Genomic DNA, 14,412 nt, shown 5'->3' with positions numbered 1-14,412 from the left:
CAAGGTTTAGTGTTCAATCTATAGAGCCCTTATAAAAAAACTGCCCAAGAAAGTTACAAACCATTCCTTAAACATACATATAAAATTTAATTCAGTCATTCTGTACACAAGGATCTACAGATACTTTGTTTTCTCCCCTAGGATCTACTCTTGGGATATTGCCTAGCTCATGTAAGGCTTCTATCAGATCCTTCAAAAAGCTCCCTTTGCCATACTAACAGGGATTTTTATAAACTGCTAACACTTCCAACTGTTCTAGAAATTCTAGATCTACATGTTAATAACAATTCCAGCACATCTCTAACAATTTAGCGAAAAAGTAAACTAAACTAAAGGTCAATTCCCCAGAGCAACCATTCCCTTAGCAGTCTCAGTATTTAGGCTCACCTGAAGACTATTCTTACAGAGACAGTAACAGTATCTATTTCGTGCGTTGTTGTGAGGAGTAAATAAGATTTCCATGTAAAACATTTATCAGAGTCTAGCATAAAGTCAGTCATCAATAAATGTTAGGTATTACAATTATTGTAGTGGTGGTATTAATTGTGTAATAAAGCATTACAACAGAAGTCAGGAACCCAATTAGTCCTGGTTTGGCCACTAAACGGCTTGGTGGACAAATTATTTGTCTTCCCTGGGCATTTTACTCATCTAGAAAGGGAACAAGCTGAATTAGATTACTTCTAAACGAACTTCCAGCTAGTAAATCTAAGTCGGTGCAAATCCCAGACTAAAAACAGCTAGGGTTCTTCCTAGGGTAACGAAAAACTACTTTTTGAGAGCCCAAGTTTTGTCTGGTTCATTTCTATAAAGTGGGCACCTAGCATAACACACAATACAAAATAGGCTCAGACACTGAATAAAATACACTCTACACTCTAAAATACACTCTAAATGTATTATATAGTAAGGCTATATAGGTAAGCCTCGCAAACAGTTATCACCCAAACTGTTTACACTTCTTTTCCCTGTTTCAAAACAAAACAAAACCTCGCTTCTTGTAGGCCAAAATCAAGGTGCAAAAAGTACTATTAATTAATGCTTTAAGAAACAGGTCTTTAAGGGACTTCCCTGATGGTCCAGTGGTAAAGAATCCGCCTTCCGACACAGGGGATGCGGGTTCAATCCCTGGACAGGGAACTAAGATCCCACATGCCCCGGGGCAACTAAGCCCACACGCACCACAACTACTGAGCCCGCACGCTGCAACTAGAGTCCGCATGGCGCAAACTACAGAGTCCACACGCTCTGGAGCCCATGCACTACAACTACAGAGCCCATGTGCTCTGGAGCCTGTGTGCCACAACTAGAGAGAGAAAATCCACACACCATGACTAGAAAGAAGCCCACGTGCCACAACAAAGAGCTCGAGCACCGCAAGGAAAGATCCTGCACACAGCAATGAAGATCCCATGTGCTGCAAGTAAGACCCAACACAGCCAAAAATAAAAATAAATATTAAAAAAAAATAAAGAAACAGAAAAAAAGAAAGAAAGAAACAGGTCTTTAAACCATAATTTTCTAAATTTAAAGCTTCAGTTTTTATCACCTCCAATTGGTCTTCCCACTGCAATCCTGACCCATCACTTTAATGAAGCTTCCATGACAATCGTAAATATTAACAAAGACACATTATGTGCTAAGTGCTGCGTACCACTACTCACCTAGTCTCCCAAGTCAATGATCTGTGAGTCAGAATGCACCCCAATGCCCTATCATTATTGTCAATTTCCTTTCCAAAGCATTATTCCAATCTATCCCTACTATAATGGCCCCAGTTCAAGTCCCTTCCTCCCATCAGTATTATTGCAAAGTGTTAATGACTAAGCTAATTGAGCTCCCTGCTTCAAATCATACATTCTACACATAATTATTGAATATCTCCCAGCTAGACACTGTTAGTGGCATTGAGAACAGACAGTGAACAAATCTGACAAAGATCTTTGTCCTTACAGAGCCTACATTTTAGTGGAAACTTGTGCTTCCAATCTATTCTCTATAAATCAGTAGTCCTCAAAATGTGATCCTGGACCAATAATATCAGTATCACCTGGGAACTTGTTAGACATACCAATTCTAAGGTTCCACCCCATCGAATCAGCAACTCTGGAGCTAGAGCCAGGAATCTGTTTTAATAACCTATCCAGGTTATTGTGATGTACACTAAAGTGAAAGCCACTGCCTTAAAGTATAAACCAATACTTTTCAAACTGCAGACTGCAACCCATTAATGCATTATTAAAAGTTAATTTAGAGTTTTTGGTAAATGTAATCAAATTTTTCTTTTTAAATGTCAGACTGTACCCCTATCAACTGAGACTCTTTGAAGCAGAAGTCCAAAACTCTGTCTTTTAACTAGCACCCCAGAGAATTCTTCTCACTCTAAAGACCAAGCTCCTTAATGCAATATTATGTTAACTTCTCCAACTGCTACTATAACTTGCACTCTATTTTCCAAACTACTTGCAGTTCCCTAAATATAGCATACATACCTCCTGTCTAAACTTTCGTAAACTACTCCTTATGACTGACAGTCTTCCCACACAATTCCCCAAAGAATGCAAATGCAAAGTCACATAGCCGCGAAGAAATCGCTCACTGCCTCTATACCTTAGAGATATTTCTATTGGTACACTTTTCACACTAAGTCTACCTTCTCTATTAAAGTATGAACTCCTTCAGGGTAGAGACTATGTCTTATTCATAACCTAACAAAATGACTAAGAACTTATCAGAAATTTAATATTAATTTCAAAAAGAATGGAAAACGAACTTGTTTTCTAAGGTAGTTTCTCTATAAAAATGCTACCAACATTTTAGGCAGAATAACTCTTTATTTACAGGGTATTACCACAGGAAATGTACATGAAATACAACACTCCTCTAGCCTACTAAATGCCAAAGATGCCCATTAGTCATTATAACAAGCAAACATGGAACCACACATTTCAAACTGCTTCTGGGGGAGCAAGGGGACGCTGGAGTAGTGGGTCACTGAGAATCCATATTTACTAAGTACCAAATACTGCTCTAGGTAATGTGAAAAATACAAGAATAATACCATACAAATATTTAGCATTACGCTTATAATATCAAATAATGTAAAGTTCAAATTAGTTGAATGTTTTCTGTTTCTCTCCAATTTCATTTTAAAATAATTTTATTTATCAAAATATTTTATTTTTAAAATATCATCTGTTTAAAATAATGTAATACTGTTTTGGCAACAGTAATCATATTAATACCCCTAAAGACTACCAAGAATACTGAATTGTTATTTATGTATGTATTTATTTATTTAGCTAGCTTAGAAAATAGGAAGAACTCTTCTCTCCACATTTTTATAGTACTTTTTCCCCCCAACACCATAGCTATTGTTTCTGGCAGTCCTATTTCAACAATCTTTGCCAGGTCTCCGGAATTAGACATGGAGAAAATTCATTTTCTGTTCCCAAAATGATTTGGATATGCATCATGTTATGCCCATGATGTTTACTAGACTAACACTGAATTCTTAACGTGCACTTAAGTACTTTCCGTGTACACTCGTTTTTCACAAAAATTCTTTAAAATAGACATTATTATTATCTCCTTTTTACAGAAAAAGAACCTGAGGAACAAGAAGTTAGGTACCTTATCCAAGATCACCAACTAACAGCAGGCAAAACCATCATACAATCCAGGCAATCTGACTCAACAGGGCTGGACCCTGAGAGTGAAGAGTAAATGTCCTTTAAATTTTAAATTTAAAGTTTAAATTTTGGACTCTAGGCCCTCACTTTCCTCACCATAATCCCAGCTCTGGTCCAAAGTTCTAATCTCTAAACTGTACTGCTGCTATCAGAGCAGGTCTAGTCACAACTCTGGTACCTTCCTTATCTGGAGACAAAAGGCTTAGCTTCAAGTCTCTACCACTTGCTAAATGATCTGTCAAAGCATATTTATTCCATTTTTTGATCTATAAAACGTTACCAGATCTACTGCTCCCTGGCAGTATGCTGGGCTAGAAATTCTAAAGGATTCTCCTACTCTCACAAAAACAACTAGCTCCTGGATAAAACATAAGACAATTGAATTTTTGGGCTCTTTAGAAATGATGTTGGGGAACAGAGCTTTCCCCAAGGCCAAATGATATAGAACAGTAGATCATCGTTCAACTTATGGTTCAAGTATTTATATACAACTAGAGTATATTTAGAATAGTGGTTCTCAATCAGGGGTAGTTTTTCCCCTTCTGCCCTGGGGACATTTGGCAATGTCTGGAGATATTTTTGGTTGTCAGAACTAAGGGGTGCTACTGGCATCTAGTGGGCAGAGATCAGTTATGCTGCTAATATCCTACGATAACTAGCCTTCTACAACAAAGAATTAACAGGTCCCAAATGTCAGTAGTGCCAAGGATGAGAAAACAGATCTAGGGGCAGATTAACTTTTTCAGATTTGTCTCCAAATGAGGAATTCTTCTCACTTTGTTTTATTGAGAGGCCATGTTTTCTATCTCCCATTGTACTTGCTATTTGGATAGGGGTGGGTCTGACAGTTTAGAAATCAGGATAATTTTATCACTTACTTTGAAGAGGACTTCTAGACTGTCATTTCCACCCATAGTCATTTACCAATCTAAAACACAATTTACATTCAAATATAGCTTTATTGAAAATCAAGTGGTGATCATTTTCTAATGTATAGAAATCCTGAATCCCTATGTTGTGCACCTAGAACTAATACAGTGTTGTAGGTCAATTACACTTCAATTAGAGAAAAAAGCAAGAAAACCAACATTGTGCTTTATGCATCTTTTCTATCTCCCACAGTTCATACATTAAAGGAGACCCACAGTGTTAACAGATAACCTCAAGAATCAGGTTGAATTATTTTAATGTAGAAGGTCCCTTTCTGAATTATCTAGTTGAACTTCAAATTACAGGCACTCTCATTACTCATCTTAATTCATAATCTAATACACCACTGTATCCTTCACAGCCGTTTGGAAGCTTTTGACAGAAGTTTGTGAAACACTATCAAATGGTGAGAAAGGGGATAGAACTAATGATAGTCTTTTATAAAGCTTAAAATATGAAATATTGTTAGTTTTCATTAGCAAGAATATCCAAACCTACAAGGTCTAATACAGTAGCCACTAGCCACACGTGGTGATTTAAAGTGAAATTAATTATAATTAAATAAAAATTCAGTTCTTCAGTTCCACTAACCATATTTCAAGTGTTTAATAGCCACATGTGGCTAGTGGTTACCATACTGGAGAGCACAGATATAGAACATTTTCATCACCACAGAAAGTTCTACTGCATAATGCTGGCTGTCAGACTGTTAAAACTAGGGCACATTCTGGAAATTCTAATGAGATCCTGAAGAAATTTAGTGCAGAGAATTAAAATAACAAACTCATTTCAGTCTAACAGTTTTATATTTAAATTCAGCTACAACCCAGAATAAAAGCGTATGCCCCGTTTAAAAAACAACAAAAACATTAAACTACCTTTTTCAGTTAGATTCTGGAGCAACGTGTTATTAATTTGTTTAATTAAGTATTTACTGAATGCCAACCACATATGCCAGGCATTGTGGTAGAGGTTGGAGATTCAAAGTTGAATAAGTCACAATTTTGTCACAGAAAACTAAGCATTAAACAAAAAATCAGTGCATAACCTATAAAACACAGATATTACTTTTTTTATACTATTATACTATATTATATGTACATATATCTGTATATACGTGTATACATGTATAAAGTCTTATGTACTAAAAATGCAGGTGGAGCTATTTGGTCTCAAAGATAGCTCATTCTGTTTGGAAAGAACACCTTGATTCTAACTGGGACCAGTAGGAAAATATCAACAGACTCTGAAAAGCAAGAGGAGATAACAACTTGGATTGACCACTAGTCTGACGTACCACAAATTAAAGCCTTTGGGACTAATTTTTTGCACCTAAAAATGCTGTACCTTCTACATAAGATCACAGATCTACAAGGACAACCATTATAAGGGTATAACATATTTATAAAATATTCATTACATGTAACATGAAGGAATCAAAATAAGCTTATTCTCTTCTTATTCATATCCCTGAGATACTTTATGTTTGAGTAGTTTATATTGCTATTCTTCCAACTCATGTCTCAGAGTTGGCATTCCTTCACTTGTATTTTTAAATACCTACTCTTCACTTTCAGTAACCATTACATTTCTCACAAGGTAAATAAATATTTCCTCATCTCATTCAAACCTATATTTTCCCTTCCTCACAGGGGCAGATTCGTATTGAAAATTCTATAGAAGCTGCCCACAGATGCTGCAACATTCTAAGATATATTTTATCACCACAACATAGGTGAGATTTGCTTTATTTAAAATAGTAAGTTGCTAAATTGCAGCCTCCACGCCTCTGTTGAATGGATAAATAAGACCACAACAAATGTTCCTTAGCATTCATTAACTGTGATTACTTATTTATACATAGCTCTAAAGGAGCTCAATTCCCAATCTCTAAGCCAGCAGTTCTAAAACTTTTTAGTCTGAGTCCTTTATCATTTTTACAAATTAATGAGGACCTCAATGAACTTTTATGAAATCTTAAATAAGATTTTTTTTTAATGTTGACATTTAAAAATAACGTGGGCTTCCCTGGTGGCGCAGTGGTTGAGAATCTGCCTGCTAATGCAGGGGACACGGGTTAGAGCCCTGGTCTGGGAAGATCCCACATGCCGCGGAGCAACTAGGCCCATGAGCCACAACTACTGAGCCTGCGCATCTGGAGCCTGTGCTCCGCAACAAGAGATGCCGTGATAGTGAGAGGCCCGCGCACCGCGATGAAGAGTGGCCCCCGCTCGCCACAACTACAGAAAGCCCTCGCACAGAAACGAAGAACCAACACAGCCAAAAGTAAAATAAAATAAATAAATAAAAGAAATGCATTTCCATTTAAAAAATAAGATCCAGAGGAGTAAAGAAGAAAAAAAAAGAAAAAACAACGTATCCATTACATGTTAACATAAATACTTTCAATGAAAATAACCATATCTTCCAAAAAATTTCGTGAGAAATGGCTTAAAAGGAAAATAGCTGGATTCTCATATCTGCTTCTACATTCAGTTTTCTTTCGTTGATGTATATGAAGAAAATCTGCCTTCTCATAGCTAAGTAGTTGGGAAAGGAAAAAGTATTTTAAGTGATGGTTTCTTAACAGGTAGCTGCAATGTACAATCTGAAACCATATACCAATTAACTTTTCAAACTCTTCGATTAAATGGAAAATATGAGTTCAGTGAAGTATGCAGACATGCCATATGTTAACACATTTCATTATAGAATATCATGAATAGAATATCAAACAATTGCATGTCTTAGTATCAACAATGATCTCATCTCAACCTTTACGTAAACATCTTTTTAATATTTGGTACATCAAAATGGGAAGCATGCAAAAAGCCCTTCTGCTGCATATGGAACAGTTATCTCAAGGAAAAGCACTTGTACATTTGAGTTGCAAGTTTAACTGGTCACTTTTTTCATGGAATACAACTTTTACTGGAAATATGACAAACATACTATGATTATTCAGATTTGGGCATCTGTCCAACCGCATGGACCCCTGAAAGAGCCTGTGGGGAAGTCCACTGACCATATTTTGAGAACCACTGTTTTGAGCAGTAAGGCAAAAATATTCCATGATTTCATGAGTCATTACACCATCAAGAAAACACAAATGCTAAATAAAAGTATCTATATATTTCTGCTTAAATCCAAGTAAATAGAAGAGGCAGAAAAGCAGCTCCCAAACTAGAATACATTGTAAACCAAATATTTGGCCCACATAGAGAATCGGACTCCAGAACATGAAATTTATCAAGCACTTAATCTCCACAACATAAATACATTTTAGAATACCAGTGCATTAAGACCACAAAAAAAGAAAAAGTAAAAAAAAAACCTTACAGGAATGTCAAGTAATTAAAACATAAATGGATATTAACTGCCCATTAATAATAGCTAATACTATTGCCAGGCACTTTGCTAAACACTTTATATAGTCATTACATTTAATCTTCAAAACAAGCCTAAAAGGTAAGTACTACTAATTCTCATCTCACATATAAGGAAACTGAAATATAAGCAGTTTGCCTAACGTCAGAGGAAGAATGGATGTTAGAGCTGGGATTCAAAACCAGCACCCTTCACATAACTATACTGCTTCCTGCAAAAAAGTCAAATGGTCATCATATGGCAAAATTATGAAGTATAGTTTCTGACTGAAGAGAATGTTAAAAAAAAAAAAAAGCAGCAAACTCACAGTTTTTAGTTCCATCAGAACTTGTTCATCGACTCCATCATCCAAAAAGATGTCTCTCACATCGTTAATTACATCTTCAATCACAGATCTGTATAATTTAGGCTTTAAAGGGAAAATAAAAGACTGCTAAAAAACACTGCTTTTCACATATTAAAATATATAACATTTTCACAAATTCAAAACAAATGTAATACAACAGTCCCTTTTCCAACTCTCTAAAACTTATTTTAGAAGATGTAACTTTAAAGGTATGGCCATTCCCATAAACATCAACTGCCTTAGTTAAAATGAATTATTTGATGACTGCATATTTTAATAAAGGTTTTACGACTGTTTAATACAATTCATATACAGAAGATCATCACAGATACAAGGTCTATACAGTTTCCAGTTGTAATTACCCATGTTGTTATAGTCAAAACACTTAATGTGTTTTGACTATATCCAACGATATAGTTTTATGGGTTGCTATGTCTGGTTTTTATTATTCCTTGCTTGGTTTAACCCGTTGTATCTCCTAACGTCATCGCTGTCTTAACAGAAACTTATGTCCTGTGATTTGCCTGGTAATAATTTGCAACCTAATAAGTATTCAAATTTAAAAATCACCTAATTTTAGTTTTTGTTACCCAGTCTGTACCTTTAAATTATACCATCAAGCTGTTCATATAACCACAATAACAGGTCTCAAAGTCTCAGAGGAACAAGCCACAATGATCTCTTTTCCAGGATTTCTCTCCTACTACTGCCCAGATGATGCTATGGAATAGAACTATAAGCAGCCTCGATATTTATTTTTAAACTATTATTATTGTAACTATTATTGTTGGCATTACTTGGGGGGAAGCTTGCTTTTAGAAGGTTGCCAGAAAAATAAAATGAGAATAGATGTGAAAGCACTTTAAAAGCATAAAGTACTTTTTAAAAACCAAAAGGTAAGAGACTGAAGACTTTGCCCAACCCACATCCTATTTTTAATGGACAAAAGGAAGTTTGCTTGTCAGAGTGTAAAACCAGAGATGCCTTGCTATAAATCTTATCCATTATCACACAGAGCTAAGATCAACAGCCTTTTTATTTTAATACTTTGTCATTATCTGTGTTTTATATCTTGCTTAAAAATTACTGCTTACCCAATAAAACCAAGGGTTTGCTCTCATAAGCAAACCTCAAACATAAATAAATGTTTCATTAGCATCTCTCCCAGCAATACTGTTATCACAGGGGAAACCTCTTATGTGTCCTTGTCCAGGCAAAAATATAAATAATGAGTTCCTCTATACAACTTACCTCAACCATTAAAAACTATTTGTTCCTTTTCATTACAACCAGAAAAACAATTCATGTATCTAGTTTCTCACCTTTGCCGTTCCACTCACTCATCTTTTTATTTTGCCAAATCTGCCTCTATGAACTAAAATTATTCATGTGATTTCTGCATCTCTACAGTGCCTCCTTATGTTAGCATTCTGATTCTATATATAAAGGAAAGTCTATCTGACTATGGGTATCACCTTATCTATGGCAATTCAACTACTGAATTACAAAAATACATTTATAAAGTGTTTTTTTTAAACCAATGACTCAAGGCATTATAAAGATACAGTGTTAATTTTAAATTGGTAGTATAAATTTCAAATTGACAATATAAATTATTTTTCCAGCAAAATAGATGTCGTTCTGGTGTTTCTGAAGTCGGTCATCCCTAAAAATATTCTGCTTGGATATCCACACATTTATAGGTACAATGTGCTTTCTTCTGGCACTCCCTACTTAATGAATCAATCTTGCTTTAAGATTTTGCTTTTGTGCTTTAATTAACCCACAACTTGACCACTTAATGGATTCATATGCACTATAGTTAAAGAAAGGGAAATGTGTATTATTCATGAAGTATACGCAATTTAAAATTGTTCAAGAGTTAAAAAGCGCGCAAAATACTGACGTTTTTCAAAGTATGTGAGTACACAGGCATTATTTGAAATAAGCAATTTCTGAATTATTTAGAATACTAAAATGTACTTAAGCCAAAGTTTTTGCCTTTTATGAAATACACATTAATTTAGGTTTGTCCTAGTTTTCAAAAACCAGATATTCCAAACTTAAAAACTCGTAAATTAAAGGGCCATTAGTGCCATTATCTAATGATTAAAGGATTTCTTTCAAAAGTGTTAGTACCTGGTACAATACTGGAAAATAAGTTGGATTAATTTCTATATTGGATATCACATTAACAGCCAATGCAGCAAAAACACCGTCTACTTAGAATTTTAATACTCAGTTTCCACTAAGCAAATTACTCACAATTCCCCGATCCATAAATGTACTGTAGACATAGGTCCTACGTCGAAGCTTTAGGCACTTACTATTTCTTTGAAAAGCTTCGTATCTCAAATATTTATTATAGGAAAACATAATGAAATATTAGGAGCTATATTTCTAACATTTCCTGAATACGTGATAAACAAAATACTACCAAAATCAAATCCTCCACAGCTAACAATTAATGTAGAAAACTTTTCAAAAAAAAAATTACCGACAATAATGCATGCATCTTCTGAATACAAGAACGATTAGACATCTGAGGTTAAATTCTCTTTAAAAAATAAAAATAAAATAAAAGAGGATGGCAAGTCTATTTTCCCCTATCAAAGACCGCAAATCCCAGCTGCTGTATGAAAACAAAAACTTGGGGCTCTAAAAGCAGACCCGGTTGGGCACGAAATTACAGTGTACGCAAAGGATTTAGGAATAAACTGAGCTCTGCACGCGCCAGCCTCTCGCCTCGGGAGCACGCACCTCCCAGCCCCGCTCTCAGCAGCTCTCACTATTTAAAGCCGGATCTGGTGTTTAAATGGAGAGGCGGTGACGTAGGCCTGAAAAGCACCTTCCCATCCTGGCAGAGTCTATATTAGAGAGCGGCAATGGCTCTATATAAACAGGGCAGCCAAAGGGAGGAGGACCACAAGGCTCAGGGACTGAAAAGCAGGGTAAGCGGCCGCAGCCATGATGGATCGACCCGAGTCGTCAACGGTACGGAGCCGGGCTGCCGTGGGCTTGTCTGCATTTGGGACCGGGCAAAAAAGTGTTTTACTGTCATAATAAAAATAAGAGAGTGGGGTGGGCTAGTGATCACATTTTGCGTTGGTGACTGAAAAGGTTATTTATGTGACTGCTTTTTGCAAACCTACGTGATCGCAAGTAAGAAAAAAGGGACAAACGGTGAGAAGTAGGCAAATTTCAAGGCGAAAGCGGGGCACTTTGACCACTACTGTAGGCTTTGTTTGTTTTGGTGCTTTTGCTAGTCGAAGATACGATGGGGGTTTTGCTTCCCCTTCGCCATTTTACCGATTCGGAAGGAACCGAGATAAGTGCTTTTCAACCTTCGTCCTTTTTTTTTTTTTTTAAACATAAAATGGCCCCAATGAAGGCTCTTTAAGCACAACCGCCAAAACGCCCAAAGTAACCCCCAAAGTAGCCATTAACCTTTCACTGCGTTAAAGTGGATCGCGGTGGGTCTTGGGGATTCGCCCAGCTCCCCAAACACGGTTTTTGTTTTGAGGCTGCTCCGGGAGCCCTCCTCCAGCCGGCGCGGCCGGGCCCGCTTCGGGGAGAAGCGGCGGCGCCCCTCCCGCCCTCCCTCCTGGCGGCCGGGGTCTGGGGCCGGGGCCGCGCGCTCACCCCGGCCCAACCGCCCCGCGGCGGCCCCAGGCCCAGCAGGCGCCCCCGCCCTCCCCGCCGCCGCGGCCGCAAGCCTCGGCACCCCCCCGCGCCCGCCGCCCGGCGCACCGGCCCGCTCCGCCTGAGGCGGGAAGCGGCGGCGGCGGCGGCGGCCGCGCGGGCGGCTGAAGAGAGTCGAGGCCGGGAGTCGCGGCCGTCCCCGCCCCCGCCCGGTCCGGCCGTTGCTGCCGCCTGAACGAAGCCCCCGCCGGCCACCAAACCACGTCCTTACCACGGTGTTTGTATTTGCCGAGTTCGCCATTTCCACACACAACACAAACAAGAGGGGGGCAACCCCGAGAAAAGATAAAAACAAAAACAAACAAACAAAAAAAGAACACCCGGAGGGTGACCCAAGCCACCGCAAAATTGGGGGGAAAAATTTTTCAAACAAAATCGTATCCTGACGGAGGAGAGGGGAGCGGTGAGAGGAGGTAGAGGAGGAGAGCAGTGCTCGGAGCTAAAAACTCGAGAATCGCCCTTAAAAAAAAAAAGGCCACGACCCTTCGGGGGTCCTGGGGGGCGTTGCCCGCTCCCCACCCCGCACCAAGGAGGGAAACCACCACCGGTCGCCGCTCCCCGCGCCGCCGCTGCCGCCACCGGCTGCAGCTCCAGCCGTCCGGTCCGCCCGCTTCTCCCCTTTATATAGTGAGCCAACAAGCTGCGCGAGCCGCCGCCACCGCCGCTGCCGCCGAGAGACAGGGCGGAGGGGGAGGGAGGGGCGGAAGGGGCGGGGGCAGAGGTGGGCGGGTCTGAGCGCGAGACACCGCGAGAGCCGCGTGCGCAGGCGCGCCGGGGCGGAGGCCGCCGCGCGTCGTCACGCGCAATGGAGGCTGTTGTGAGGGCAGGGCCCGGGGACTTAAGTAGTGAAGTTGGACCTCTGTCTCCCCAAGTCTCGCGTGATCACGTGGTCGGCACCCAGGCGGAAGTCTCCTGCAGCTGCTTTGGGATGAGGAACTTGCTAAGCATTGCTGGAAAACGCGTGAGTTCTGGTGACACAGGAGTCCAGAGCTAGCTGGGATCGCCGCGCGTCGGGCATTTATGCGCCGTCGCGCGGTGGAGGGGATACGAAATGCTGAAGGGGCGCTGGCTGTTGCCCCGCTAGGAATGGCCGCGGAGGAGGGCCGGTCACGTGGCCCAGCTTCCTGGCCCTGGCACGCTCGGACTGAGGGAAGTTTCAAATGCGGAGTCATCTCCGAGAACGGGCTCGACTCAGATTCCGATTTCCGAGGCGTTGACACCTCTTCCCTAGGATGGGCCTTTAGCTTGCAGAATTGTGTACGAGTTCCTAAAAGGGATGAAAGCTGATTTGGGCTCCCCGTAAACACATTCCAGAATTAATAACACCTGAAGCCGTATGAGTTCTCTCCATCAGTAAGCTACAAAGTCTCTGGGTTTAAGTTCCCCAAAGGTCCGGCCTCTACTATCCCACGTACTTTAAATGACTTTTCAAGGTGGTGGAAATGCCACCCCCCACCCACCCACCGCCAACCCGAAACACTGATAACCGGGATTACGATCGCACAACTTTTCCCGGTTTTTAAAAATATTGCCAAAATTCAGTGACTCCACATGGTCAGGACATACTAACATCTGAAATACTTGGCATGTGACACACCAAGTCACATGGCCTCTCGCTGCGGAAGAGGGGCAGAAAATGTCCATGTCTTGGACTGCAACTCAGTAGGCTTTTGACCTGTTCTGTCCAAGCTAATCTCGCCTTTATATCAACATTTCACGCAGAACAGAGAATGCTCTGTTTAGAAGGCAGAGCTCACAGTACCTAATTTTCTTGTCCCTAGGAATTTCCAGAGACATGGAATGTAGTCTGGACAAGTGAGGGAGTTTATCCTCAAAAGGCAAAGCAAAACAAAATGTCAAACTTGTATGCCTCTGAAACCATAGTTGAGGAATATCAGTTGCTTCTCAGTTCGCTGCACAGCTGCTTGTTTGGGAGCATCAAAAGAACAACAACAACAACAACAAATCACAGGAAATCATAGTGTTCTTTATGTATTATATAAAATTATGATTCCATCAACATTTGTAATTCATTTAATAGTCGGGTGACCATTAGCCGGAAAAGTTATACTAATACTTTTCACTTCTTACTATTTTAAGAGGACTTGTTACCTCCTTATGTAAGTACTACTTTTTAAAAATAATTAATTAATTTATTTATTTTTGGCTGCATTGTGTCTTGGTTGCCGCCTGCCGGCTTTCTCTAGTTGCCCCCAGTGGCGGCTACTCTTCATTGCAGTGCGCGGCTTGTTAGGAACCAGGCTGCACAGCAGGAGGTGAGTGGCTGGCAAGCAAAGCTTCATCTGTATTTATAGCTGCTCCCCATTGCTTGCACTACCGCCTGAGCTCCACCTC

The 14,412-nt window shown here is 39.7% G+C and overlaps 1 protein-coding gene across 1 annotated transcript in view; it reads right to left on the bottom strand.

The window, feature by feature from the left end:
• The window catches only part of GTF2A1 (general transcription factor IIA subunit 1), a 46,116-nt gene extending 33,431 nt beyond the window's left edge, over positions 1-12,685 (bottom strand). Inside the window, exons 1-2 of the mRNA XM_082649028.1 lie at positions 12,269-12,685; positions 8,317-8,418 (exon numbers count right to left, since the gene is read on the bottom strand). Of these exons, the coding sequence (XP_082505154.1) occupies positions 8,317-8,418; positions 12,269-12,298 (132 nt within the window). The 5' untranslated portion in view covers positions 12,299-12,685. The remainder of the gene's footprint in view (positions 1-8,316; positions 8,419-12,268) is intronic.
• Between the last annotated feature and the right edge of the window lie 1,727 nt (positions 12,686-14,412).

Source organism: Grampus griseus (assembly GCF_964374135.1).
Source record: "Grampus griseus genome assembly, chromosome: 2".
Taxonomy (NCBI): domain Eukaryota; kingdom Metazoa; phylum Chordata; class Mammalia; order Artiodactyla; family Delphinidae; genus Grampus; species Grampus griseus.
Note: the sequence above shows the minus strand (reverse complement) of the source record. Positions and strands in the feature narration are given on the sequence as shown.